Source organism: Nerophis ophidion, linkage group LG08, assembly GCF_033978795.1.
Source record: "Nerophis ophidion isolate RoL-2023_Sa linkage group LG08, RoL_Noph_v1.0, whole genome shotgun sequence".
Classification (NCBI taxonomy): Eukaryota; Metazoa; Chordata; class Actinopteri; order Syngnathiformes; family Syngnathidae; genus Nerophis; species Nerophis ophidion.
The window spans coordinates 67,065,097-67,076,991 of record NC_084618.1 but is presented as its reverse complement, the minus strand read 5'-3'; the positions used below and the strand labels follow the sequence as shown (position 1 = coordinate 67,076,991).

The 11,895-nt window shown below is 39.2% G+C and overlaps 1 protein-coding gene across 1 annotated transcript in view; it reads left to right on the top strand.

The window, feature by feature from the left end:
• Positions 1-6,207: 6,207 nt before the first annotated feature.
• Positions 6,208-11,895, top strand: part of lrp2b (low density lipoprotein receptor-related protein 2b) — a 71,289-nt gene continuing 65,601 nt past the window's right edge. The window contains exons 1-7 of the mRNA XM_061909836.1: positions 6,208-6,424; positions 6,508-6,628; positions 7,791-8,059; positions 10,796-10,906; positions 10,988-11,110; positions 11,286-11,402; positions 11,525-11,635. Coding sequence (XP_061765820.1) covers positions 6,208-6,424; positions 6,508-6,628; positions 7,791-8,059; positions 10,796-10,906; positions 10,988-11,110; positions 11,286-11,402; positions 11,525-11,635 — 1,069 coding nt within the window. The remainder of the gene's footprint in view (positions 6,425-6,507; positions 6,629-7,790; positions 8,060-10,795; positions 10,907-10,987; positions 11,111-11,285; positions 11,403-11,524; positions 11,636-11,895) is intronic.

Genomic DNA, 11,895 nt, shown 5'->3' with positions numbered 1-11,895 from the left:
CAGCAGTGCTTTATCAGACCACTTTAAGGCGCTGACGTGCCACAGTAACAACAATTTACATGCTTCATCTTTGCTGGTTGTCTTATAAATCCAACATTTTGTATTAAAAAGAGCCTCAAAGACACCTAAATACAAATAAAATCCACACATCAACTGCAGTGTTGAATCAACCCCCACAGAGTTGATTTTAACACTTAGCACGGAGTTTACATGTATCTTCACACTGCAGAGTTAAATTAATATTTTCAAAATAGTTCATTATTTAAAGTACCGCACACACTACGTGTGGTGAAATTACCCTCTGCATTTGACCCATCACCTTGTTCCATTCCCTGGGAGGTGAGGGGAGCAGTGTGCAGCAGCTGTGGCCGCGCTCGGGATTCATCTTGGTGATTTAACCCTCAAATCCAACACTTGATGCTGAGTGCCAAGCAGGGAAATAATGGGTCCCATTTTAACAGTCTTTGGTATGACTCGGCCGGGGTTTGAACTCACGACTTAGGGTAGACACTCTAACCACAAGGCCACTGAGCTCTAACACCATGTTTGATTTCCTTCTTTAACCCAGCAAATTGGGTTAAATGAACACTTAGTGAGTTAAACTATGCAAGACAATGTTCATGAAAATCGGATTAACGCTCTGGGTTATGCATCATTTATCGCAGTTAAGTAGCGCCAGGACAAATAAAAGTCTTAGCTGTGGTAAGAGAGTATTTAGAAGTTATTCAACTATCACTCCATGCTTGATGGAAGACCTCAAGTTTGCGTTCCAGCTTTCTACATGATAGTTCAAAAGCTCTGGTTTATTCTGTAAACCAGGGGGTACACCTTTTAAGGGCCTTTTTAAGCTTTAGTGGTGCTATTCTATCAAAATATAATATATATCAAACTTCCCACATGATAATTATATTATCTGCGTACATCACTAGATCATCGACGAACTCTGAAAATACACTGAAAAAGTCATAATAGATAACAGCCAGGTAGAGAGGTAGCGGTGTGACAGACCTCATAGTAAACACCTTATTTATATGTATTACTTAGGTTAAGGCTAAGGTAAGGCTTTCATTGGACAATAGTGCGACCCCTCCACCCCTTTTACTGGGACGGGCAATATGTGCATTTGTATAGTTAGGAGGAGATGCCTCGTTGATGAAAAAAAAAATCTGGTTTCAGCGAAGTCTCACTGAGATCAATGGTGTTAAGATTAGTGTCTCTTAAATAATGCGAATTGTATATATTCTCATATATGTTATATCTTATATTGCTATATTTAGTCTATTTATACCTGCATTGTCCTTTCCATCCTTACACTTAATTGTAACTGAGCTACTGTGTTGAACAATTTCCTTTGTGGATCATTAAAGTTTGTCTGGGTCTAAGTCTAAGTCTATGTGTGGTGCACCTTGCACCTTGAATAATTTCAATTACATCTAGGAATTGATATGGTGGGGATCTGGAGATTATTTGTTTGGTGCTGGGATAGATTGATCGCTTCATAATTTGGCACCTCAGTAGAATGCATGTCAACATCTGGCACAGTCAATACTGAAAAACTTTATGTGAGTTGTTTATTATTCTACAAGAAATGCTTCTTGTGCAGGAATTTCCCAGCCTGGCACTGCTTAGTTCAAGTTTAACTAACTCCTCACCCAGGCTGACAGGCACTGTAATTGCCAGGGTCCGAGCTTTCTCTATTGTATTTAGTCATGTGTGACTTAACCTGTAATCTATGGTTCTACAAAACCCAAAACCAATTAGTTGGCACATTGTGTAATTCATAAATAAAAACAGAATAAAATTATTTGCAAATCCTTTTCAACTTATATTCAATTGAATAGACTGCAAAGACAAGATGTTTAATGTTCGAACAGAGAAACTACTGTTTTTTTTTGCAAGTAGTCATTAACTTAGAATTTAATGGCAGCAATACATTGCAAAAAAGTTGGCACAGGGGGATTTTTACCAATTTTTTAAGCTTTTCAGGTGGAATTCTTTCTCATTCTTGCTTGATGTTCAACCTCAGTTGTTGAGCAGTCCGGGGTCTCAATTGTCATATTTTACGCTTCCAAATGTGCCACACATTTTCAATGAGGGACAGGTCTGGACTATAGGCAAGCCAGTCTAGTACCCGCACTCTTTTACTATGAAGCCACGCTGTTGTAACACATGACTTGGCATTGTCTTGCTGAAATAAGCAAGGGAGTCCATGATAACGCTGCTTGGATGGCAACATATGTTGCTCCAAAACCTGCATGTACCTTTCAGCATTAATGGTGCCTTCACAGATTTGTAAGTTACTCGTACCTTGGGCACTAATACACTCCTATACTATCACAGATGCTGGCTTTTGAACTTTGAGCCTATAACAGTCTGGATGGTAATTTTCCTCTTTGGTCCGGAGGACACAACGTCCAGTTTCCTAAAACTTTTTGAAATGTGGACTCGTCAGACCACAGAACACTTTTCCACTTTGCATCGGTCCATCTTAGATGAGCTTGGGCACATAGCACAAAGCCGCCGACATATCTGGGTGTTGTTGATAAATGGCTTTCGCTTTGCATAGCAGAGTTTTAACTTTCACTTACAGATGTTGCGACAAACTGTAGTCGCTGACAGTGGTTTTTTGAAGTGTTCCTGAGCCCATGTGGTGATATCCTTCACACACTGATGTCGGTTTTTGATTCAGAACCGCCTGACTGATCCAAGGTTACGTGCAGTGATTTCTCCAGATTCTCTAAACCTTTTGATATTACAGACCTTAGGTTGTTGTTCCTAAACTCTTCGACAATTTGCTCATGCATTTGTTCACAACGTGGTGACCCTCGCCCCATCCTAGTTTGTGAATAAGTGAGCATTTCATGGAAGCTGCTTTTATACCCAATCATGGCACCCACCTGTTCCCAATTAGCATCATCACATGTGGGATGTTCCAAATAAGTGTTTGATGAGTATTCCTCGACTTTCTCAGTCTTTTTCACCACTTGTGGCAGCTTTTTGTAAACATGTTGCAGGCATGAAATTCCAAATGAGCTAATATTTGCAAAATATAACAAAGTTTTCCAGTTCGAACATTAAGTATCTTGTCTTTGCAGTCTATTGAATTGAATATTGGTTGAAAAGGACTTGCAAATCATTGTATTCTGTTTTTCTTTACCATTTACACAACGTGCCAACTTCACTGGTTTTGGGGTTTGTAGATAGAGTCTAGCATCCATTACAGGTACTTCTAGACTTCTGCTTTTGCCTCGTGTTGAATAGTAACTAAAATCCCAAGGTGCAGGAGCAACACTAACATGAAAAAAATGGAAGAAGACTAAGCAATATACCTTTGTGCTTTGGAGTGTTAGGCTGTAAAATACACACGTTAGGTGTGATAAATCTCAATAATTTGGTTTTGAATGGATTTTATGGGTTGACAGGAATGTTATTGTTTTACCACAACAAATGCATAACCAAATCGTCTTTTTAATAATTTAAGAGTAGCATAATTCCTAAAATTGTGTCTGCAAAGAGCTTTACTAAGATAATCAGGCTGTGTTTTGAAGTATTTATGCAACAATTTATTAGTATGCTGGTGAAAAACTGAACTGCGTGTGTTCCTAATGTTTTGTCCCTCTCATGTAGCCAAATAAGGTGCACTTGCAAACACAATAGCACGCATAATTTGCTCAATTTGACAATGATTACAAAATTACAAAATAAACAGAGTCTCGGTGTTGAACACAAAGAAAGAAAAACAGGTATTTTTTTTCTTGCTGATGCAGACAACATGCCGACAGGTAAAAGTTCATCTTAGATGAAGTTTATGTAAACGAGCGAGCCATAAAAAGCCAATAATGTCCTCCAGAAGGACATTATTGGTTTGCTGCTGCTGTCTGTGGTCCACAGTGCATTCATCTTCATCCTAGAGAGCATCGCCATCGTTCTTGTTTTTTGGACTTTTAGTATGGTTCACGTTTAAAAAGTGAAGCTCGAGAGCACTCAGAGAAAAGGTTGAGGATTCAATCAGTGATGGACCTACCAGGTCTTCTTCGGCTTCTGTCGCTTCTTCTGCTGCTGTTTCATGGAGGTCACACTCAAGCTCAGGGTAATGATATACATTTGGAAGAGTCCGTGTAAAATAAGTACAATAATATGGATTCAAGAAATAATGCAATCTTCAAAGTAAAATCCATTCATTATTTGGAGCTTTGATAAACATTGTTGCTGGAAAAAAAACGCCAAGAAAAAGAATGAAATAAACTCTTAATATTTTTTTTTATTCCAAGCACATACAATTAGTTTGTGTAATATGTATTTACATTTAAAAAATAAATACATTTTAATGTCAAAAAATGTTTTACTTGAACTCTTTTTTTTATTTGTCATAAAAATGTTTGGTTTTTTAAATATAGTATATTTTAACAAATCAAACACATTTTCTAAAGAATAAAAAAATAGATTTTTAATATTATGCATTTTTTAATGGGTTTTTGAATGTCGTAGATTTATATCTTAAAATGTTCTATACACTTGTTTTTTTAATTAAGCTATTTAGAGATATCCGCTGAATAAATATATATTAGTTCATAAAAAAAGTTATATTTAAAAAACCCTTTGTAGTAGCCATATGAAATCAAATATATTTAAATACAATTTAATCAAAGCACAAATATATGTATAGTTAATAATTCTTTCATTTTTTTTAACTAATAGAAGTTCTTTTCTTGCACTGTTATAAACACACACACACACACACACACACACATATATATATATATATATATATATTTATATAATATTTTGTACTGTATTTTTAAAAATGTATATACTAATTTTGTCTTTTAAAAAATTAGGTGTGATTTTTTTTTTCATGTAATCAAGTGTTCCCGGTATTTATATTTAAGTCTTAAAAATGTTTTATACACATTTTTTAAATTTACTAAGCACTTTAAATAAGATTTATACTAAACGAGTGAATAATCACTCATAAATTTATATCATAAAATGTTGATTAATTTAATACAGCATAGTGTTTTTACTATCCACAATATATTTTATATTAGTATATTTTGTTGTTCAATATTACATATATGTGTATTTGTTATACAGTTTTCACACACATTTACAAATATATATTTATTTATTCTATTGTCATAAAGAATTTGGCATATCCAACAATGTATTAATGTCAAAAAACTGTCATACTTTTATCTATGCATTTACACACTTTACCTTTATTTTCTTTTACTTTTTTAGTATTTGTAACGAATAAAATGTATAAATTGATTCATTTTCAGCACAGAAAAAATAGTTTTTTTGTTTTCAGCGAATACTTGTTTAATTTAATTATTTTTTAAATGTATGAATATTTTTTTTTTATCATAAAAAATGTTGGTATCAATTTTTTTCTTCTACATTCAGATCTTTACTATTAATGACAAAAAGGCCTTAATTTTTTAAATAACGTATATTTATGTCTTATAAATATTTTAGATACAATAATTAATTTACTCATTAAAAGCTAAATGATAAATGATAAATGGGTTGTACTTGTATAGCGCTTTTCTACCTTCAAGGTACTCAAAGGGCTTTGACACTACTTCCACATTTACCCATTCACACACACATTCACACACTGATGGAGGGAGCTGCCATGCAAGGCGCCAACCAGCACCCATCAGGAGCAAGGGTGAAGTGTCTTGCTCAGGACACAACGGACGTGACGAGGTTGGTACTAGGTGGGAATTGAACCAGGGACCCTCGGGTTGCGCACGGCCACTCTACCACTGCTCCACGCCCTAGCTTTAAATATTTATTTTAAATAAGTTAATGTTTATTGATAAATTTATATTGCAAAATTTTGAAAGGAAAAATAATATAGAATAGTATTTTCAATATGCACATTATGTATTATATTATTGTATTGTATTATCATTATAATTGTACATTCCATTTATCATACACACATATGCGTACACTTATGTCATACATTTTCCACACACATTTTTAAATACAAATGTATTTTGTCATAAAAACTTAAAAATGCGACATGCTGTATGTAAATACTTGTTTATGTGAAATAATTCTGTCATACTTTTTTAATATGTATCCATACGTTTAATCTTCAAGCTGCGGTTGTGGTTGTCTCATGTTTTGGACACTCGGGTGAAAAGAGGGACGGAGCTTTCAACCGATCACAATCAGTTCCAATGGTGGAGGAGGATGATGAACAGACCCAAAACGTATAGTAAGGGTCTGCTGGAACGTCTGGCAGAGTCTCCCGTCAGAGAGAGTTTCAATCCCTTCCTCCGGGAGGACTTCGAACATGTTACGAGGAAGGCGCTGGATAATGAGTCTGAGTGGGCAATGTTCCGTGCCTCTATTGTCGAGTCAGCCGACCGAAGCTGTGGCCACATGGTGGTCGGTGCCTGTCGTGGCGGTAATCCCAGACCCGCTGGCGGTCACCAACAGTGATGGATTTTGTCAAGATGAAGAATGCTTATGGGACTCATGGGACTCCAGAGGCATCGGACAGGTTCCGGCACACCAAGCGGTGTGCGGCTTTGGCGGTTCTGGATGCAAAAACTCGGACATCGGAAGAGTTTGAAGAAGCCATGGACAACGACTTCCGGACGGTTTCGAAGTGATTCTGGAACACCATCCGATGTCTCAGGAAGATGAGGCAGTGCACTGTCAAGACCATGTAAGGTGAGGATGGTGTGCTGTTGACGTTGACTGGGGATGTTGTGGATCGGTGGAAGGAATACTTCGAAGACCTTCTCAATCCCACCTACACGTCTTTCAATGAGAAAGCAGTGCCTTGATTGGCTGCAAGCTCCCATCCCTCCAGGACCTGTTCTCCTCCAGGACCAGGAGGCGTGTGGGTCGGATCACAGCTGACTCTTCTCACCCTGGACACAAACTATTCTTCCCTTTTCCCCTCAGGTAGGAGACTACGGTCCATCCAGACCCACACCTCCCGCCACCTGAACAGCTTTTTCCCCTGGGCCATCAGACACATGAACAATAACAAGATCTGATAGCTCACTTACAGCTCATCTTATTACCTATTTTGTCTTATATGTCTTCTATGTTGCACGATTGCACCAAGAAAAATTCCTAGTTTGTGAACTTGTTCTCAAACAATGGCAATAAGAACTATTCTGATTCTGATTGGGACTCCGCAGCGGGCTCTCCTATTTCTGGAGCTTAGGTTGCCGAGGTAGTTAAAAAACTCCTCGGTGGCAGGGCCCAGGGGTGGATGATATCCACCCGAATTGCGTGGACTTTGAGGACGGTGCCTCTAGATTGGCAGACAGTGATGGTGGGGAAAAAGGGGAACTGGAGGGTGTGTTCCAAATATCGTGGAATCAAACTCCTCAACATTCCCCGTAAGGTCTATTCAGGTGTACTGGAGAGGAGAGGAGGCTACGCTGGATAGTCGAACCACTGATTCAGGAGGATCAGTGTGGTTTTCGTCCTGGTTGTGGAACTGTGAACCAATTCTATTCTCTCAGGAGGATCCTTGAAGGTGCATGGGAGTTTGCCCAACCAGTCTACTTGTGCTTTGTAGACTTGGAGAAGGCATTCGATGGTGTCCCTCGGGAAGTCCTGTGGGGAGTGCTCAGAGAGTATGGGGTATTGGACTATGGGATTGTAGCGGTCCGCTCCCTGTATAATCAGTGTCAGAGCTTGGTCCGCATTGCCGATAGTAAGTCGGACCCATTTGCAGTAAGGGTTGGACTCCGCCAGGGCTGCCCTTTGTCACCGAATCTGTTTACAACTTTTGTGGACCGAATTTCTAGCTGCAGTCATGGCGTTGAGGGGAGTCGGTTTGGTGGCTACAGGATTGGGTCTCTGTTTTTTGTGGATGATGTGGTCCTGCTGGATCTCCTGCTCTCACTGGACCAGTTCGCAGCGGAAAGTGAAGCAACTGGGATGAGAATCAACATTTCCAAAACCGAGTCAATGGTTCTCGGCGTCGTCCGTAAAAGTGTGGAGTGCCTTCTCCGGGTTGGCGATGGGGTCATGCCCCAAGTGGACGGGTTCAAGGACCTTGGGGTCTTGAAAACGGGTGACGGAAGAGTGGATCGTGAGATTGACAAGCGGATCGGTGCAGCGTCTGTAGCGATGCGGACCCTGCATCAATCAGACGTGGTGAAGAAGGAGCTGAGCCGAAAGGCAGAGGTCTCAATTTACCGGTTGATCTACATCCCTATTGTCACCTACAGTCATGAGCTTTGGATCATGACCGAAATGACAAGATCACGGGTACCAAAACGAGTTTCCTCCATCGGGTGGTAGGGCTCTCCTGTAGAGATAGGACGAGAAGCTCTGTCATTCGGGAGGAGCTCAGAGTGAAGCCGCTGCTCCTCCACATCAAGAGGAGCCAGACAAGGTGGTTCAGGCATCTGGTCAGAATGTCCCCCAAACGCCTACCTGGGGAGGTGTTTACGATGCGTCCGACCGGTAGGAGACCACAGACAAGAAATAGGACACGGTGGAGAGACTATGTCCCCCAGCTGGCCCGGGAACGCCTCAGGATCCCCCGGGAGGAGATGATTGGTTGGGGAGAGGGAGGTCTGGGCTTCTCAGCTTGGGTTGCTGCCCCCGCGACCCGACTTCTGATTAGCGGAAGAATATGGATGGATGGATAGACGTATCATTTTCCTTTTCTGAAAAATTTTGTCATTATTTATTTATATTGTAAAGTTTAGAAAGAAAAATTTATTATAGAATAGTGTTTTTAAAATGTAAATTAGAGTGTTTTTAATATGCATAATACAGATTAAATGTTATTGTATTATTATAATTATTCACCCATATATGTTAATTTGTCAAACACTTTTCACACTTTTGAAAGAACATGTATTATTTATTTATTTATATCATAAAAAGAACATCCATCCATCCATCCATCATCTTCCGCTTATCCGAGGTCGGGTCGCGGGGGCAGCAGCCTAAGCAGGGAAGCCCAGACTTCCCTATCTCCAGCCACTTCGTCTAGCTCTTCCCGGGGGATCCCGAGGCGTTCCCAGGCCAGCCGGGAGACATAGTCTTTCCAACGTGTCCTGGGTCTTCCCCGTGGCCTCCTACCAGCTGGACGTGCCCTAAACACATCCCTAGGGAGGCGTTCGGGTGGCATCCTGACCAGATGCCCGAACCACCTCATCTGGCTCCTCTCGATGTGGAGGAGCAGCGGCTTTACGTTGAGCTCCTCCCGGATGGCAGAGCTTCTCACCCTATCTCTAAGGGAGAGCCCCGCCACCCGGCGGAGGAAACCCATTTCGGCCGCTTGTACCCGTGATCTTATCCTTTCGGTCATGACCCAAAGCTCATGACCATAGGTGAGGATGGGAACGTAGATCGACCGGTAAATTGAGAGCTTTGCCTTCCGGCTCAGCTCCTTCTTCACCACAACGGATCGATACAACGTCCGCATTACTGAAGACGCCGCACCGATCCGCCTGTCGATCTCACGATCCACTCTTCCCCCACTCGTGAACAAGACTCCTAGGTACTTGAACTCCTCCACTTGGGGCAGGGTCTCCTCCCCAACCCGGAGATGGCACTCCACCCTTTTCCGGGCGAGAACCATGGACTCGGACTTGGAGGTGCTGATTCTCATTCCGGTCGCTTCACACTCGGCTGCGAACCGATCCAGTGAGAGCTGAAGATCCCGGCCAGATGACGCCATCAGGACTACATCATCTGCAAAAAGCAGAGACCTAATCCCGTGGCCACCAAACCGGAACCCCTCAACGCCTTGACTGCGCCTAGACAATATGTTGAAATATTTATTAATGCAAAAAAATGTTTTTATATTTTTTTATATGTATTTATTTTCATATTTTTTCATTTTGAAATTGTTGTGGCACAAAGAAATTGAATATATTAATGAATTTTTGGAAGACTTTAGCACAAAAAATGTTCTTTAATCTTTTTTTTTAAATTAAAAAAAAATATTTTTATGTCATTAAAGTGTTTTTTGTACACCTTTTTTAAAAATGTTGCACATGTTTTAATTATACATCTAAAGTATATGTTTTAAAAATAAACACAACTTGTTCATGTAATGGTTTTTAAATGCTATATATTTATGGTTTATACACTTTTACTTATTCATTCATTTATTTATTTATTAGGAGCTTGAAAATAATTATATTAATTATTTACATTGTAAAATAGTAAAAATTGAATTGTTTTAAGTTTTGTAGTTGTGGTAGGGATCACTGTAAAAAATGTATTGTTTTAGATAAATAAATACATTTATATATATATATATATATATATATATATATATATATATATATATAACACAAAAAATACTTTAAATTACAATACAAATATTGTAAATTATGGATATTTGATCATTTTATAAACCTTATTTTAAAAAAAGCATTAGTTAATGTGACTTTAAATTCTGCATAGATGTTCAAGTGATTTTTATTTCATCTTGTTTTTGAAACCAAATGTAAAACAATGCCTAATACAACCTCTTTGTTGTATAAAAAGATAACACTTTGTGTGACAGTAGTAGCTACAGATCCAAAGTACATGTCATAAGTTTCTAATTTGCTGAATGCTAAACAGACCATCACAGTGAACAATTAACCATCCAAAATCACATGTTTTCAGGTAGGAAACAACAACTGTCATCACAAAGTGCAGTCGTAAACATGCGGCTATAAACAGCGGTCGGGAAACATAACTGCTGAAAGTGTCTTTTTTTTCTTTTTTGTTGTATGTTTGAGTTGAATGTGCAAATGATATACTGTAAACGTGAATAAACATGTGTGTTATCCCGCAGAGAGCTGTGGAAGTGGGGAGTTTGAGTGCACCAGTGGACAATGTATAAACATAGCCTGGAAGTGCGATGGAACTAACGACTGCACCGATGATTCGGATGAGCTCAACTGTCGTAAGTATTTTTTAACCATGCAACAAAAAAATTACACCGGTAGGTCCAATCCTATACTGTTTTTTTCTTCCTTTTTGGCAGCTTCCCCGTCGTGCAGCGCACAGCAGTTTAAATGCGTTACAAGCGGTGAATGCATCGATTTGAGTTTCGTTTGCGATGGGGGGGAAGACTGCAAGGACGGCTCAGACGAACAAAGAACATGCGGTAAACATGCATGACATACATCCGTAAACGTGGATGCATATGCAAAAGTGTAATATATTTATCCGTACAGTAATCCATCTATTTATATCTGGATCTTATTTTGTAAATAAGTGCAGGAGGTCCTGATGGCAAGCAGAAAATTCAGATTTGACTCCTCTATTTTGGAATCTAACAGGCGATCGAACCTGCAGCCCGGACCAGTTCACCTGCCAGGAGGGCCAGTGTATCCCCGGTAAATACAAATGCGACCATGTGAAGGACTGTGTGGACAACTCTGACGAAAACAACTGCAGTAAGTTTTCTTTTTTTCTTTTCTTTTTTTACGCTGCTATTTATTTTCTGTAAATTCACTCAAAAATAGTAATACCATTGACTTTCTGTTGATTATTTATCAATGATGGATATATTTCACAGACTATCCGCAGTGCACCGATAAAACATGTGCCAATGGAGCGTGTTACAACCACTCGCAGCATTGCAATGGACGCCAGGACTGCAGAGATGGCTCGGATGAGTATAATTGCAGTGAGTTAATAGTATTTCCTAATCACAACAAAAGCACAAATACAAAATACCAGATAAATGTTATGTTGTGATGTTGTATTTTATTTTTTATTATTCCGTGTATGTAGTGTGTGCTCTTTTTCTCTCTTTTTCTTTGAAATTGTAATTGTACTGCCTTTTTTTACATAATGCCCAGGGGACTACAGATGAAAACTAGCCTTCTGGCTAATTCTGGCTTTTTTTAACCATGTGAAGTCATATTTTTCATGAAATTGCATCGT